General features: G+C 43.6%; 3 protein-coding genes across 3 annotated transcripts; 2 read left to right on the top strand and 1 right to left on the bottom strand.

The window, feature by feature from the left end:
• Positions 1-220: 220 nt before the first annotated feature.
• On the top strand, positions 221-1430 carry LOC127768336 (inactive protein RESTRICTED TEV MOVEMENT 2-like). Its single transcript, XM_052293891.1, has 2 exons — positions 221-415; positions 628-1430. Exons 1-2 carry the CDS (start codon positions 298-300, stop codon positions 1146-1148), a joined length of 639 nt encoding a protein of 212 aa, XP_052149851.1. The 5' UTR covers positions 221-297; the 3' UTR covers positions 1149-1430.
• A 96-nt stretch (positions 1431-1526) lies between these two features.
• LOC127768335 (FH protein interacting protein FIP2-like) lies at positions 1527-5352 on the bottom strand. The gene is made up of 11 exons (XM_052293890.1): positions 5018-5352; positions 4811-4920; positions 4604-4738; positions 4356-4511; positions 4096-4179; positions 3858-3904; positions 3594-3667; positions 3278-3336; positions 2762-2821; positions 2058-2138; positions 1527-1931 (listed from the first exon to the last, which is right to left on the bottom strand). Exons 1-11 carry the CDS (start codon positions 5067-5069, stop codon positions 1878-1880), a joined length of 912 nt encoding a protein of 303 aa, XP_052149850.1. The 5' UTR covers positions 5070-5352; the 3' UTR covers positions 1527-1877.
• A 6028-nt stretch (positions 5353-11380) lies between these two features.
• Positions 11381-17016, top strand: LOC127768927 (ABC transporter G family member 22-like). The gene is made up of 10 exons (XM_052294595.1): positions 11381-11994; positions 12272-12342; positions 12458-12684; positions 14425-14580; positions 14669-14852; positions 14923-15240; positions 15325-15612; positions 15773-16057; positions 16439-16546; positions 16657-17016. Exons 1-10 carry the CDS (start codon positions 11541-11543, stop codon positions 16876-16878), a joined length of 2313 nt encoding a protein of 770 aa, XP_052150555.1. The 5' UTR covers positions 11381-11540; the 3' UTR covers positions 16879-17016.
• The last annotated feature ends 499 nt before the right edge of the window (positions 17017-17515 follow it).

Here is a 17515-nt window from a genome sequence, read left to right as displayed (position 1 = left end):
AAATCTGTATGCGTTGGCGAAGGCTAGACAAGGTATATCACCGAGGGAGCGCAACCAAATTAATTAAGCAAGCTAGCTTCATTCCCGCGGCCGGCCCCCTGCAGACGCCGTCCAATGAAGCAATCCTTCCTCCTGCATCGCACTCCAAACAACCCTGAATCCACACACTATATATGCGCACGAACACCGGCTTCCTCTCAAATCAACTCGATCACACCTGCAACTGATCAATCGACACCTGATAGTGATCATAGCCTGAGCACCTGATCACCGGTCAGTGATCGACCACCTGCAGCCATGGCCGCCGCCGCTGCTGCCGCCACCTCGCTGCGCAACTACACCGACTTCGTTCCGCCGCACCAGCTGGTCGAGGAGGCCGGCAAGAAGGTCCTTCAAATCAACCTATCTGCCGCAGGCAAGAGCATTATTCCTTCCCACCTCTTCGCTTATGAGCCGCAACAAAATTAAATTTCAATTTCGGGAACTGCAGTTTGATTTTAGAGGTTTTTCGTCGCATTCTGTTTTTCAACATCAACTTTTAGACCGAATACAAATTGTTTTTTATTGCTCAGTTCATGCAATGCAAGGTTTGATATGTGTCATTTTGGATGGCGGGTGCAATTGCAGGGTTCAAGAAGGAGCAGCTGAGAGTGCGGATCGACAACCACGGGAAGCTGCGGATAAGCGGCGAGCGGCAGGTCTCCGGCAACCGGTGGAGCCGCTTCCACAAGGATTTCCAGGTCCCCGATGACTGCAACGCCGGCGACGTCCGCGCCAGGTTCGACTCCAGGGACCGCGTCCTCCACATCACCATGCCCAAGCTGTCGCCGGCGGAAGAGGAGCCCAAGGCCGCCGCCGCCGCCACACCCGCCGATCATGGCGCCGCGCAGGCGCAGCAAACCGCTGCACCAGCAGATCAAGAGAAGGAGGACAAGGAAGAAGAAGATGACGATGGCGCGGCCAACGACGGGGCGGCGGCGGGTGGCACCGCCTTGGTGACCGGCCGGAGGAAGACGCCGTGGAGGGTGGTCCTCGCCGTCGTGCTGGCGTTGGTGGCCGCCGCCGGCTTCTACGCCAAGTACAGGCTGATGATGGATCCGTCGGCGGCGGACGGCGGACATGGTCTCATCGGCTTCTCCGACCATTGATCGCCATGCGCGTCTGACACACTGAAGTGATCCTGCATGCGTGAGCCCCCCTGAACGACGACGTGCAAGTTTCGGAAGCCTGCACGTAGCTTACACGTTCGATACCTTCACCTTGTACATATTGCTACCTATTGCCAACGTTTCCTTTCGGAATACGTGTGGAAACGCAAGTGTTCTGTGCACGCAAATTATAACCGAAACAAATTTGATTTGCAGTTAATTGTATCTATGATCGATCTCTGCAGCCTATACAAGTGGTAATTTCTACATCATCAAAAGTTCCATAGGTTCATGAACAAGAGTAAAATATGATTTTCCTCGCTTTTGAGCCCGGTTTTACTGAAAGCTTAAAGGAAGAGTAAATATGATGAAAAGAAAATTGTATGCACATTAACGAAGATATATTTCCCACTAAAATTTTCAGTCATTGTTCACAACAATATCCCAAAGTATGCAGGAAATTTTCCTACTAGAACAGCTTCTATCCATGATGATACTAAGCAACTAGCTGTATCCAACAGTTCATCACCGAATTTTCGAATCAGAGGAATGTGACAAGGGTATATGTACAACCGCCGACTAAAGCTGTATGAAATCTGCAGAATCGGTAGCAAGAAACCATTTACTCATGAACAAACCGTTGGTGCAGGCAAGATAATGTTCGAGGTACCAAAGCACCAGTTTCAGTTTAATTGTAAATGTAGAAGATATAAGCTTCTTCCCTTGGTATTATCTGATAGCTCCAAGCAGATTTGCACCTCCAAGCTTAGCACCAGTTAAATGCTGTAAGTCAAAGTAAAACATAGTTTAAGAAGTAAGTTTAGATTCTTTCACTGTTCACTATTTAGTTAGACTGAAAAGAGAGAGAGGAAAAAAAAGAAGAAGCAAGCAGCAAGCAGGACAACATACAGTTTCGCGCAAATCAACTTCTCGCAAGTAGGCTCGCTGAAGATTTGCACATTCCAAGTTTGTACCGGCCAACTTAGCTCCCTGCAAATCAGACTAGCTTAGAGTACGGATAAAGAAGTTTGAATAACAAAGCGAGGACAAGGAACTGGGTTGTCAGTTAAGGCACAAGAAAAGAGGGATTGGTGTTAATGCCAATGACCTTTCGTTAATGTACACTTCAGTACACGATTAACCATATGTTCTACAATACATATCAAACAGTCATGGTTTCATGGTTCTAAGTATAAAGGGTTTGCACTGTTATCACACTTACTACAGGTCGAAACCTTTTCACTCATGTCAAACATCACATGTTTACAAAAAAGAAAACCTTATATGCAAGCATTATCATCAATTAAGATGATTACCATCTCTTTCGCAAATCCCTATTTGTTAATATTTTGTAAGCAAAACATGACATGCACATCTCAGCATCAGTTCATGCCTTTGGAACATCTCCTGGTGATTTTCTTCTAGAGTTATTTCCTAGTGCAAACTTCAGACACTTTATTTCAAGCTTGGCAGTAAAAGAAGATGGATACATTAGAATCATTTTTTCTGTCTTTGTGTAAGAGCTCTGTGGTAAACCCCCTCAAGTAGCTTTCCTTAAGTTACATATGACAGGCAGGATGAAAGTGCAGGTTGAATGGGGTCATTTTTGTTACCTTGAGATTGGCCCCTTCAAGATTAGCTCCACTCAAGTTGGCGCCCATAAGATTAGCACCCTGAAAATCCAGTTGGACTGACAATAAGACACTGAGGAAATGAGTAATAAGAACCCAAATATCAACGTATTTTAAGTTACTGAAAACCATTTGGAATAGGGAGCCTTTATGCCTTATATTCAAATGTTCAGGAAGAGACGATACAAGCCTGTACGGACAAAATATATGTCTATGTGTTGCAGATAATACTTTGGGCAAGGACAAAATTTTGCAGCCAAACTTTGGAAGTTTGGATGATACAAAATATTGCAAGGATGGAAACTAGATATTCGATCACCTCTAGCAGCAGAAAACTAACTTCTAAAAAAAAACAAAAATGCTTTGCTTTATGCTAATGTTCATCATGATTTTCACTTTTTCTTGTATACTGACCAGGAATGCAATATGTTAGCAGAGTAGCAGAGCGAGAATCTGGGAACATTTATGAAACACACCATGTACAATAAACTTTCAAACCTGTAAATGAGCAGAACGAAGATCCGTTTCAATGAAGCAACATTGCTTTAAGCATGCATCTGCAAAATAAGCCTAGCAACTCAATCATTTCCTACTTAGTTTTTACAAGAATATAAGCACACCCTGAATAGGAGAGAGAGTGAAAGCAAAATAGGCATAGCTACATTGTCTAATACTACAGGGACAATGATCTTCCCTGGTGAAAAGGATGTCAAAAGCCAAGAAAATGAAGAAACAGGATAATCCTGAGCATAATAGTATTTTTTGGAAACATATAACATAAAACGGAAGACAGGTAAAGAAAGGGATTACATACCCTGTAGGTTTGCACTTTGAAGGTTTGCTTTATCTAGAACAGATCCTTCAAGATTTGCTCCAATAAGCTCACACCTGTTATTCCAAATCAAGCAATTACAATAACACAGCGAAACAAAAATAACACAAAAAGGAGGAAATAGATGGTTAGCTGCTTGCTTATGCATCCAACACAAAAAAAAACACAAAAAGTAAAAAAGGAGAGACCGTGTTTCATCTTAGAGCCTATCTATAAGCCTAAAAGAAACTGGTTGGACCATCTTACTCATGTAAATTTGCACTTTGGAATGAAGAACAAGTAGCTTCTGTCAGCTGTCATGAACATACAAGGTAAGGTATTACTGATACAACATTTGACAGTCATACAAAAAAAAAGACTTAGATATTTTTTTGTGACAGAACTAAAATGCCTTAAAATATTATGATAACTAGCATAGTTCCTAAGGGCTACTACTTCATCAAAAGCAGTTAAACAACGAAGAACTTAGGTGTGAATGGCATACCCTGAACTTTGCTTTACGAAGATAAGCAGAGGAAAAATTGGCATTCTTTATGCATGCATAGCTGAAGTCCACCTCTGATAAATCCTGTAGACCGTAAAAGTCACAAAATTACAAGAAACTAAAGAAAAAAAATAAAATGCTTTATTGATTTCTGTTGAACACACACGAAATCAGAGTTGCCAAGAGCAACTAGAATGGAGTGGTAATAACCATAACTAAATATGAGCAACTCCAATAGAGAACAACAATAAAGACCTTACAAGTTTGGATAGATCAAGGCCAGATAGATTTACACCACGAAATCTGACTCTCGGAGCTTGGATGCACTTGATCACATCTTTGCGTGTCAATTCGGCCTCCGAGAAATTCTCATCATTTTTCCAACCCAATCTATCATTTATGCAATCAGCCAAGCCCTGGAAAACAAACCATCATGTTTTCACAACGGCTGGTTAATTGGGAAGCTGCAACCTGATGAATCGAATAAACGATCGAGAATTCCAATTACGAGCAACTGGTAGTACTCCGCTTCTCGCAGGAGCTGCTGGTACTCAGACTCCGACATGTCTGGGACGGCGCCGTCCCTGAGCCAGTTGAGGACATGCCTGAAGTGCTTCCCGTCCCTGTCCACGAACACCATGCCCTGCACCCACCATTCATCCTCTGAGGCTACAGCTCCCGAGAAGAGAGCTCCACTGGTGAGTACGCGGCGTACCGTGTCCGGGTGCCGGGGGAGCGTGTGCCTCCCGCTGAACATGGCGGCGAGCATGGAGCTGGGCTCCCGCTGCGTGAGCGTCTCGACGGTGGTCGCGTACCTCTTGCCCCCTGCGCCATAGCCACCACCATCACCATCAGCCTCTAAATTCACGCGAGCGGTGGGGATGGGGAGCGAGTTTTTGCGAAAGGGAGAAGGGGAGCGAACCGATGTTGAGGAGGACCGGGGAGGAGGAGGAGGACTCCGGCGGCGACTCCATCACCGCGGCGGCGGCGCGGCCGACGAGGGCGTGCGAGCGCGAGTAGAAGAGTCGCGGGCGAGGGATCTGGGTTGTCCCCCACCAGTAGCTTCCTTCCCCGCGCCGCTACCTGCTGCTGGTCCGGAGCACGCACGACTACAGTATCTACTCCCACCGCGCGTCCCTCCCCTTCGCCATCGCCGCCGCCGCCGCCGTCGCCGTCGCCGATTTTGCCACCGTCGCCTTCGTCCTCCACCACGCCCCCCTCCCGGGGCCGCACGGAGATCGGAATCCCCGGTACGGCCCAACCATAACAGGGCCCGCACGGATGCCGTAATGCCGTTCCGGCCCAACAGTAACGGGGATCACGTAGGCCGGAATCCCGTTCCGGCCCAAGAGCGGAGCTGGGTTGCGCTATGGCACGAACAGGACGGCAGCGATCAGATTCTGCATCCACATGTCCACGAAAGATTTATTTGCTATAAAAGTATTTCTCGATTAATATAAATACATTATAATTAAAATGTAATTATATTATAACTTCTATGTAGTTACGATATAACTTGTATATAACTACTTAAAAAACTTGTATGCAACTTTCACATAATTTTAAATTGTTAGAAAAAAATCATAGCACGTGCTCGGGAGGAGATTACGTCTTGTGAACTTTACCTCGTGAAAAATAGCGTGTACCATGAGATTTTTAAAAAATTAATATAAATTATATTATGATATAATTTAATAACACTGTAATTATATTATATTTATACGTCTGAGGAAAAATTTATCGATAGTGCTACTCCCTTCAGGGAACGGGCACACCCCCCCTGCAAGCATGCAAGACTGCACAAGGAAGAATTTTTCCTGATATTTTCTTGCCTGCTACTACTACCTACCGCACGTTCCCTTACGTGTACGTCTCGTCATACATGGTGCAGCAGAGTGCGTTAAACCAAGGGGGTTAATGGCTAATGCCGTTTCCCGATTGGTCGGTGCTTCCCGTCTTTGGTTCACAGGGAGACCATTCTCCTCTGAGACAAACATTTCCTTGTCAGTAATTTTCGAAAGAGACTCTGAAGACGTACATGCACCAGCCACTCCACATCTTGTCAACACTCAACAGCAGTGAGGGCCCTCTTGTTAACAGTAACACCCATCTCAGCTGCTAATACTTTCGATCAGCTTAGCAAGGGCAGGTGATCAGCTGTATAGGACACCCTACAAATTGAGGCCCTAAATTCTAATGCACTTGCTTAAGTACCATGCTTCAGAGAGAGAAAAAAAATAGCCCATATGTTAACCAATAGAAAGCCCAATTTAGCCCACTCTTTCTTCGGTTCGTCTAGTGAATGCAGAACACAAACTGGTGATTTTTTTTCCCTCCTCAATTCAATATCAGTTGTCTTACTCAATTCAAGGTTTCACTTCAATCTTGTTTTATTTTCTTTTTTTTTTTAATCTCGCTAAGCCCAGAAGACATGCAAGATTCGATGAGGCTTGAGGAAACAGTGAAAGTATGTTTGGTGGAATGAATCTAGCTAGAGACCTATTTTACATTTCGCACGGGGCCGGGGTCTTATATTTTTAGAGATGATGGTCCTAGTCAAGATAATTAGGATATGCATGTGTTGATGATTTTGCACGAGTTATCAGTAATTGTTTGCACCGTGTGGAGTAGAGAAAACAGATAAGAGCTGTGTTCGCAGCTGTTGTCCGATTTTGCTTTTTCAGATAATTCATGCGACTTTGCCTGCTCCAAAATTTCTTGTGTGTCCTTCGCCTATGCCTCTTCTTGACTTCTTGGAGCTGGTATGTATGACCTAATCATTTGCGTACAGAAACAACTCTTAGGTTCAATTCTTTTCAGCTACTTGCTGATAACTTATTGCGAGCATATTTTTTAAACTACTCAACGATATGTTTCGTGAAAAAGCTTATACGTGGCGAAAGAAAGAACCTACTATTTCTTCCGTGCACTTATACGAATGTAACCTGTTGAATTTTATTATTTCCTTTTCCTATATGTAATGCTTGACTATGGCAATATCAATTTGAAGGTAAAGGCATGTAGTGTTTCGTCGTGGGTATTTTGGCCACACCTTAATTCAAAGTTAGGCATCTCCTAATAGATTTTTTTTCTGAAAATGCTGTACTCAAAGTGATATAAAAACTCACTGTTCACTCGCTTTTGGTTAATGTCTACCCGAAACGGCTTTCGCGTGGATGATCATGCACCTGTGCACCACCTCCTTCCTTTTTCACACCACACCTTTTTTCCTTTTGTATATAAAAAATTTTATACATTGAAAGTTTATTTGCTTGATTCGGATTTGGATCAAATGTTTTATACATAATGTTGCTATATTAAAAGTTTTTGCATACAAAGTTTATATGTGCTATAAAGTTTCAATGTATATATACATTTATATATTTCAATGTATACATTTATATATAAAAGGTTTATACGCACGAATATTATACACACAAATACTTTGATTAGAATTTGTTTTCCTTTGGTTAGTTTTTTAAAATAGTTTTTCAAACTTATATTTCTTAATTCGTTTGAAACCCATGTAGGTGCCCTAAGAAGCGAGGAGGAGACGCACCGCACCCACGTGTGATTGACCTCACGCTAGAACTCTACATAAAATAGTTTTTCAAACTTATATTTCTTAATTCGTTTGAGACCCATGTAGGTGCCCTAAGAAGCGAGGAGGAGACGCACCGCACCCACGTGTGATTGACCTCACGCTAGAACTCTACATACCTGCCCGTTGCATGTATTTAAATTGAAATGAAAGATAAACAGTATATCCATATTAACCATTGACAATAGGCATAGACAGACCGAACTGTTTATACATGCAAGAACACACGGAGAAAGCAAGCATTGCATTGCGGTAGCATGCAAGAACAAGACAAAGTAATAAATACACGAGCGGGCTCGCCAATTGGAAAATAAAAAAAATATGTTTAGTGTCATATTTTTCATAAAAAATATTTAATTTTTTAATATGTATTTGACATTATATGTTCCATATTTACACGATAAATTTCAAAAGATGCAATGTGAATTTTAAAAATTGTTATGTTGTAAGATTGCAATCTCAGGCTACAAATTTAAATTGGAAACAAATTTCATGAAAGTTAACACGCAGGCAACACGAGGATAAAAAGGAAGGGGATTGCTAGAATTATGACGCCATGCATCCCAAAAAATAACCGTAACAGGAGATAAAAGGCCAATCTAAACTGCGGGTAGGAAACAAGAATGAATCGGAAAGAAATCCTCACGGATAAAATGGGAAGGCTGCATGTTTATCGCTTAAGGTTCGAGCTAACTTTCGTTAATTACTATCTCCGTTAGAATATAAAAGTTTTAGAGTTGCACATAATTATTTAAAAAATAGATAAAATTAAATAGAAATATATTATTATTGATTAAGAAGTGGTGGTTGGCGAGAAAAACTAATGGTGAAGGGTTGTGATTGATTGAAAAGAAAATGTTGGTATATAAATTGTTATATTTTGAAATAATTATAGGTGTAGTTATATTTTAGAATGAAGAGAGTATGTTTTTTTTAAATATCTCGTTAATATTTCGTAATAAATGGAGCATTAGAGTGCATTAACCAAGAGGTCAAAGATACTACCCAGTAGTACCAATCAGTACTGGCAACGCCACGCCGTTTCCCGATTGGTCGGTGGTTCCGGTCTTCCGGTTAGCAGAGACCATTCTCCTCTCCGGACAAACATTTCCGCGTCCGTAACAGTCAGGAAAAGACTGTGCAGGCGTACTGCCTACTGGAGTGGAGTACATCTACATGCAGTACCGTATTCCAGCCAGTAGCCACAGCCACATCACATCTCTTGTCAACAATAGCATTGGGGCCGTTGCTGATACTTTCATCCTCGTCAAGATTAGGATGCTTGTTTTCAAAAATAAAAAAAAAATTAAAAAGGAGATTAGGATGCTCGACCGCTCGTGTACTCGTGTTGCTCTTCACGAATGATATATGGTAATCGTTGCACTGTGTGACGACAGTGTGAGCACGGAAAACAGAAAGAGGCATCATGCCAAGCATGTCCATCCTGACTCCTGCGCAGCTGCGATCGACGACTTTTGCCTGCTCCGAATTTTCCTGTGTGTCCTCTTTGACAATGCTTCTCCAAGCCGTATCTGTTATGGCTAGAAGATCGTATATAGGGGCTGTACATTGCCTAGGGCTCGAAAATTTTATATTTCACTCCTAAGCCGTTAGTACATTCTAAGCATGTTTTCGCGTTCATATTATTATTTTAATTAAAAATCTCTTTATCCTTCATTAATTTAATTAGATGCTTGTTTTTCTCAGCCCTCACAAGTGTTCGGAAACAATAATGGCCACCTCAAAGATGGTTCATGCTCATGATGTGAATGTGCGTTCCAGGTATTGAAGATCTTGCTTAAGTCTTGTTTAGTTCCTAACTCTTTCTTCAAACTTTTAACTTTTTCATCACATCAAATTTTTTCTACACACATAAACTTTCAACATTTTTCTTCAAACTTCTAATTTTAGTCAAACTTCCAATTTTAACGTGGAACTAAATACAACATTAGTAAGAAAAACTGAATCACTACATCATGACGCACACAAGTCTTCTTCCTAGATCCTATCTAGGCATATGGCCACTATACTGTTTTTAATTAGGTGGTGATGAGTTAGCTGTTATTGGTCGCGCAAAATTACTGCTTGTTTGATAGAAGGCATAGGTAAACCGATGAACAGGACCATCCGACCATGCTTGATCGTGGTTATGCTAACATGGAATGTGGATAAACGACCACCGGCAGTCCGACAGTGATTTGGATCGAGAAAAATTAAAGCATCGATCGGGAGATAGAGCAACCCTGCAATGAATTGTACTTCCCAGTTCCAAAATAAGTGCAGCTATTAGTTTCAGTGTCCAATTTTGATTGTTCGTCTTATTTAATTTTTTTATTAGTATTTTTATTGTTGTAAGATTATAAAACATGAATAGTACTTTATGTGTAACTTATGTTTTTTAGTTTTTTTTAAAAAAATTTAATTAAGATGAACGATCAAAGTTGGACATGGAAACTCATAGTTGTGCTTATTTTGGGACGGATGAAGTAAATAATATGGCATCAAGTAAAGATATGGATGTATCGCCTAAAGGAACTTTACTTAGGCCGAGTTTAGTTCCAAACTTTTTTTTTCACTTTTTCATCACATTAAAACTTTCCTACACACATAAACTTTCAACTTTTCTGTTACATCGTTCCAATTTCAACCAAACTTTCAATTTTGACGTGAACTAAACACTTATTTTACGTTAGCATTTGCTAAATAGGTCATCATTTTGTGTTTCACACCCAGCGCCTCAAATTGTGCGGAGGGGCTAAGGCCCTCTTTGTTTAGGTTTATAAGTCAACTTATAAGTCGAAAAGTCTAAACCTAAACAAACAAGCAGCTTTTCCGTTTGGCTTTTTGGAAGCCATAAGACACTCTAACACTATTAAGCCAAAAGCTAGGTTGGAGAAATTTTTTTTGGCTTATGTAAGGTAGATGTATGACTAAACCACTAAACTTAGGACATTAAATCCACCTGCTTATAAATCATATAAGCCAATAAGCTGACTTAAAAGTTTAGGCCAATAAGTCTAAGCCTAAATAAAGAGGGCCAGGCATTTCGTATGCTTTTGAACTTGCGGATGATACATTGAATTAACGAAAGATTAGAGAGTAGGGACTCGGATTTACATTTTACAAATTTATAGATCTAGACAACACCTCGATGATCCAAGTTTACAAACCCATATTTTTAATTTAGTGAAAAAAAAACAGATACTTGCACTAAACCACCACGCGCGCGGCACGTACGCCGCCCGAACGTAACCGAGCGTTTTACACACGCGTTCGGCGAGCTGCGTGATCGATCTACCGAGGGGATCGGTGCCGCCGCTGCCGCCCGCGCGCACGTACGCCTAAACCGAACGCACACGCACGCGCGCTGGATCGATCTGCAAGGGACGCGCGCGCGCCTGAGGCCTCCGCGAGCGAGAGAGCGAGGAAGGCGAGGTGGCCGGGGACGTCCCTGTCGCGGGCTAAGCTAGCCGCAGGCGGGGGCTCGCGCGGGTGCCCTGCGCGATACGTCGTCGTGAGGCCGGCATGTGTGGAAGCTGGCTGCCTGAGCGCGCCCAGCCACACCCGCGCTTTCCCGCTCCATTAATGCCCCGCGTCCCGCATCGCGCTTCGCTGGCGCGCCCCCTGCCCCTCCGCTGCCTCCCCCCCACGTCGCCCTCGCCACAATCCACCTCACACGCGTGACCTCCATCGCTCGCTTGCCAAATGCCTTAGCTGCGTGTGTTGCCTTCCCATCACTCTGTGTCTGTGTATATAACGGCTCGTCTCGTGTAAAAGCTACTGCTCTAAATGTGCTTGCTAGGAACGTGACGGTGTTAGCTAGGTAGTTTGTTCGTGTTCGTTCATGGAGTCGATAATGGAGAAGCCGATGATGGACACGGGAGGGGGGATGATTGAGCGGACCAAGTCGGACCAGCTGGCGCCGCCGCCGCCGCCGTCTTCGGCGCAGTCGCTGAGCAGGACGGCGTCGGCGGAGACGGTGCTGAGCACGGCCGACGTGACGACGACGAGCCTGTCGCGCAAGTCCAGCTTCGGGAAGCGCTCGGCGTCCGGCGGCGCCGGCGCCGGTGGGAACAGCCACGGCTACAGCAGCAGCAACAACAACAACAGCCACATCCGCAAGTCCCGCAGCGCGCAGCTGAAGCTCGAAATGGAGGACCTCGTCTCCAGCGGCGCCGCCCTCAGCCGCGCCTCCAGCGCCAGCCTCGGCTTCTCCTTCACCTTCACCGGCTTCACCCCTCCTCCCCAGGACACCATGTCCTCCGCCGAGCTCCATCCCTTCAGCGACGACGACAACAGTATGCATCCAATCACTCCTACTGATCCTAACTGCATGCACATATGGTTATCGTACATTCGTAGTTATATTTGTTATTTTTATTACAACTTGTAAAAGTTAAATTTAAATTCGTGAAGTGATATATTTTATATTATCTTTACTGCCAATTTTTTTAATTTTTTTATAATTATTTAGGTAGCATATATAAAACGATAAAATATCTTCTTGAGGGTTGAAATCACTTTCCCGATATATATATATATATGCTCATTCTCTGTGCCGCTGTGCGTATGCAGCGATGGACATCGAGGCCGGGACGCCGCGCAAGAAGCTGATGACCGAGCCGACGTTGCCGATATATCTCAAGGTAAATCGACCAAACGCATCGATTATCCCAAGCTCCATGGACGTACGCCGCCGGCATGCGAGAGGTTCAGTGAGCTAATGCTACATGAGAGATGAGACTCGTTTCGTGCGTGCAGTTTGCGGAGGTGAAGTACAAGGTGGCGGTGAAGGGAACGCCGAGGGAGATCCTGAGCGGGATATCCGGGTCGGCGGCGCCCGGCGAGGTGCTGGCGCTGATGGGCCCGTCGGGAAGCGGCAAGACGACGCTGCTCAGCATCCTCGGCGGGAGGGTCGCCGGCCCCGGCGACGTCGAAGGCTGCGTCTCCTACAACGACGAGCCATACTGCAAGTCCCTCAACCGCAGGTAACACAACACAAAGGAAGGTTCATCCTCTGACCTCTCTGATCGCGTGCAATATTAGATGCATGCAGCGTCTTAATTAATTATTAATTAGTTACTCCGTAGCATGCACTTGTTCGTACACCATGTGGCATCACCAATTAATTCCTCCGGGGCCAGGATTATTAATTAATCAATTAACTAAATTATTTACAATTAGTTATTTGCGAGCCCTAAAACCTCACCGTTTGCTCATATTCCCCAATAAAGTAAAACGGTTTATTAGAAAATAAAAGTTAATTTGTAGATAATTTTTTTTATATATATTCTTAGCGATTTAAAAGCTAATGCTGAAAAAGAAAATACGTTGAAAATATCTTAAAATTAACTTCAAAATTAATTTTTAAAATTTAAATTTTGGTTTTTTTTCTTTGGGTTATTAGCCCAACTGATGGAGCCACTAATTGTAAATTTCTCATTGGTCGATGGGTCACTAGCTGGGGAACGAAAGTGATAAGAATGAGATGAGATCGATCAGCTGTTGCTTGCAGCTACAGAGTACAGCATAGTACCATACTGCATGCATAGGCTGTGTGGCTGGCTATAATAAAGGAGAGATTAGCAAGGCTCGGCTCACGGTTATCTCGCTAAATCTGGCTACCTGTTCATCGCTGCTACAGTTGTACTGTCTACTGTCTTCTTCTTCCAGCTTCCCTCTGCCTTGGCCGCAGGGGAACTGCACATCTGACGTGCCGATTCTGGCACGTACCGCGCACCTGTCATTATTATTCTGTCTAATCGGCGGCGCCAGAATTGGGCCTTGCCGACGCCGAGCAGCCGACATGTTCTTTTTGGGCCGAATTGGGTGGCCCAATCGTGCGTCCCGGCGCATGGGCCGTGATGCCTTTGGTCGGCTCTTGCCCGCGGCTATGGCTGTCGCCTGGTCACCTGTGTCTCTCACGGTCTCGTCTGCTTGGGCGCGCCGCGCGGCGACGCCTCGTCGTCGTCGTCGTCTCATGGAAACTCCGGCGGCTTGTGCGGCGGAGCACGGTCGGGACGTTCAGGGAGTCGCCTGCCCGTTGTTCTCGATCGCATGTCTGCGCCATGTCGTAGCGTGCTCTGGTGAGGTGAGGTTCCAGTCATGCCCTTCCTGCCGATAAGCTGTTCGATGTATCTCCTGACCGATGCTGGAGGTAGTATTAGTAAGCACACGTTTCACGTCAGTGAACACTTGCATCACCTGAGGCCTACAGTAGTCTGAGCTTACAGGTCTCCGGTGTTTAGAGGTCCACTTCGTCTTGAACACCACTGCACCAGGGTCTCTGTCCCGCAATTCCTTTGGATGATTGTCTTTGTCACCAGGATTGCCTCTGCTTCTGCCTCTACCTCCACCTGTTCTTCTGCTTAGTCCTTTAAATTGTGTTGGTGTAACCTAGCTACTAAGTTGGTTAGACACTCAAACATAACACCACTTTAGTAGAATCGCCAATTAAAAACCATGTAGTATTCTCCTTTTTCCGCTTCCAATTCGGCAAACAATTCGAACTGAGAGATATCCTGGTTCCTTATTGTTAGCAATTTTCGCACTGTCTGACTAGACTAACTACCCTCAACATTCTACAAGGTTTTATATGCAAAACATCTGCTTGTACCAATGGTTTGGATCGTCAGAGCACCAAAGTTGAGCTTGAGCCTGTATGGACAAACTAATTCAAAGTTTGTCCAAGAGTATAGTGAATGATTGGTTTTATACTCGTTTTTCAGGATTGGATTTGTGACTCAAGATGATGTTCTTTTTACTCATCTTACTGTAAAGGAGACATTGACTTATGCAGCACTGCTTCGTCTCCCAAGAACAATGACGAGGCAAGAAAAGGAAGAACGAACAATAGACATCATATATGAACTTGGCCTTGAAAGGTAGTTTGAAAAACGCTCCACTTCCTGTATGGTAGCATGCACCTATTCTTAGAAATTAGCTTAATTAATTATCTGATGATGTTTGAAGGTGCCAGGACACGATGATTGGTGGATCTTTCGTCCGTGGGGTTTCAGGGGGTGAAAGGAAAAGAGTTTGCATTGGAAATGAGATCATAATAAATCCATCTTTACTCTTTCTCGATGAACCAACATCTGGATTGGATTCAACTACAGCTCTCAGGATAATTCAACTTCTACATGATATAGCTGAGGTGACATGAGAGTATTACACATTAGCTGGCAACTAGTTCAATTCATCTTTAACCTTTTGACATGTTGCAGGATGGGAAGACAGTAATAACAACAATCCATCAACCATCTAGCAGATTATTTCATAAGTTTGACAAGCTTATCCTCCTGGGAAGAGGAAGTTTGCTCTATTTTGGGAAGGCATCTGAAGCCATGCCCTACTTTCAGTCCATTGGGTGCACCCCGCTCATCGCAATGAACCCAGCAGAATTTCTACTGGATCTCGCCAACGGAAACACTACTGATGTTTCTGTTCCTTCCGAGTTAGATGACAAGGTGCACATGGAAAATCAAAACCTGCAAACTAATACCAAGAATGACTACAAGCCATCAGCACAAGATGTTCATGAGGTGACGACATGAAAGCAATGTGCTGGTTTTATGAGTTGAGGGTTGGTTTAGATGTCTGAATAATTTATATGTGATTTCATGCAGTATCTTGTAGACGCCTATGAGAATCGAGTGGCATACAAGGAGAAGAAGCAGCTTCTAGATCCACTTCCAATCAGTGACGATATGAAGACAACTATAACATCATCAAAGCGAGAATGGGGCACTAGCTGGTGGCAGCAATATTCCATCCTCTTCTGTAGAGGGATCAAAGAACGGCGACATGATTATTTGAGCTGGATGAGAATCACCCAGGTCATAGCAACATCAGTTATCTTAGGTCTACTATGGTGGCATTCTGATCCCTCGACACCAAAAGGTCTACAAGATCAGGTACATAGATAGCAATAATCATGCGATTCATTTTACGCCAAAGAAAATGTGATTCATGTGAAATGGCGGAGTTGGTTACTCAGAGAGCTTATTAATGATATGTCAGCTCGGGTATGCAGGAAGATTAGTATCGTAACACAATTTTATCTTGCGTATGCAGGCCGGCTTACTGTTTTTCATAGCTGTGTTTTGGGGTTTCTTTCCTGTGTTTACTGCCATCTTCACATTCCCACAAGAAAGGGCAATGTTGAACAAGGAGCGTGCAGCTGACATGTACAAGCTCAGTGCATACTTCTTGGCCAGAACGACAAGTGATCTGCCACTGGATCTTTTCCTTCCAGTCATATTTATGGTGATTGTCTACTTCATGGCAGGCCTCAAAGCAACTGCCGCACATTTCTTTCTTAGCATGTTGACCGTCTTCCTCAGCATCATTGCTGCTCAGGTACATTTCAAGCTAATTTCGTGGTATAATTCCATTGACATCTCCTATTTTTAATCTTTTCTAAAGGAGGAAACCTATATAAGAAATGAATTATAGCATTTTTTATTTTTCTAAAAGTTTATTCTGTTAGTTGAACTTGTACTGTCTATATACACACCAATTATATGAGAAAAAGAATGTATGATGAACATCAAAACTATCTAAATAGATGGTGAGATGGGAACAAAATCCAAGGAATTTTCCCATGAAGTTGTAGTCATCACCTGTGTTTATTCATAAGTTAGGGAACATTTTGGTTGATCCATCATATATCTTAGATATTTCAAAAGGATATTAGCAGTGATTAGAAATCTGTTACTCAAGAAAAAAGTAATCATGCAGGGATTAGGATTGGCAATTGGAGCTAGCCTCTTGGATATCAAGAAGGCAACAACTCTAGCTTCAGTTACAGTCATGACATTCATGCTAGCAGGAGGGTTCTTTGTAAAGGTGAGAGCAAGCACTTCCCTGTGTTACTGATGCAATGCTGAAGAACATACTGAATGAACAAGTCTTTACTCCGTCTTACGCATTGCCCTCTTCTCCATCATGATATGCAGAGAGTTCCACCATTCATATCCTGGCTCCGCTACCTGTCATTCAACTACCACACGTACAGGCTACTGCTGAAGGTGCAATATCATCCTGTCCCGGACATTCTGATCAATGCCATACCTCTTGACAACGGCGTGACAGAAGTTGTAGCTCTGGTCGCGATGATCATCGGCTACAGGGTTCTAGCGTACATGTCTCTGAGAAGAACGAAGACTTCAGCCAGCTAGCGAATCGGTCGTCGAGTGCACTAACAGGAGTCTGGATTTCTGCTAGGATGGCACCCGTTCTTACCAGATGATTGGACATAGAGAAGTTTGTAACTATATATATATAAATTGCGCCACGAAAAGATAGATCTTTTTTAACTGTTCTGTCTTTCTGCTACTTGTTCAGAGCGCGACATATCTGTTCCTACTTGCCTCATAGGTCAATTGTGGGCAACAATAACGAGTATAAGTCCCAAAATTTGTTACGATTTTCTTCTTAACTTTGCATCAAAACTCAATGGTGGTTTCTGTTATTTGTACGTCCATGCCATTACAGTTTTACTAAGAGGACGCACCTCAGCAATTCATACCAAAATGACTAATCTCCTTCGAAATTTGAAAGGCAGGAATTCTAACTTGACAAACTTCTTGTCCGTCGCCGATCGACGCCTTCAAGACGATGACTAAGAGCTCGATTCGGAAGCAAGATCCTATCTATTATCAAGAAATCAACAAGTCAACCAAACACATAACTGCATTATTAACCCAGAATTGTCCATTTCCACTAAAGAACTTGTGCTGCAGCCTGCGAGAGCAAGGGATGATAGTCTACAGAGACGCCACGGCGGCGAAGGCGAGCCGATAGTTGGGCGCAGCG

This window comes from Oryza glaberrima, chromosome 3 (genome assembly GCF_000147395.1).
Source record: "Oryza glaberrima chromosome 3, OglaRS2, whole genome shotgun sequence".
In the NCBI taxonomy this organism is placed as follows: Eukaryota; Viridiplantae; Streptophyta; class Magnoliopsida; order Poales; family Poaceae; genus Oryza; species Oryza glaberrima.
This window is presented reverse-complemented; position numbering and strand designations above follow the sequence as displayed.

Bases quoted from the DNA above. Each gene is read 5' to 3' on its own strand.
- LOC127768336 (XM_052293891.1), top strand. From the start codon at position 298: ATGGCCGCCGCCGCTGCTGCCGCCACCTCGCTGCGCAACTACACCGAC. The intron at 416-627 runs GCAAGAGCATTA...GTGCAATTGCAG, and splicing joins AATCAACCTATCTGCCGCAG to GGTTCAAGAAGGAGCAGCTG.
- LOC127768927 (XM_052294595.1), top strand. From the start codon at position 11,541: ATGGAGTCGATAATGGAGAAGCCGATGATGGACACGGGAGGGGGGATG. The intron at 15,613-15,772 runs GTACATAGATAG...TTGCGTATGCAG, and splicing joins CAAAAGGTCTACAAGATCAG to GCCGGCTTACTGTTTTTCAT. The intron at 16,547-16,656 runs GTGAGAGCAAGC...CATGATATGCAG, and splicing joins CAGGAGGGTTCTTTGTAAAG to AGAGTTCCACCATTCATATC.
- LOC127768335 (XM_052293890.1), bottom strand. From the start codon at position 5,069: ATGGAGTCGCCGCCGGAGTCCTCCTCCTCCTCCCCGGTCCTCCTCAAC. The intron at 4,180-4,355 runs GTAAGGTCTTTA...TACGGTCTACAG, and splicing joins GCCTTGATCTATCCAAACTT to GATTTATCAGAGGTGGACTT. The intron at 2,139-2,761 runs GTAACAAAAATG...TCTGATTTGCAG, and splicing joins TTGAAGGGGCCAATCTCAAG to GGAGCTAAGTTGGCCGGTAC.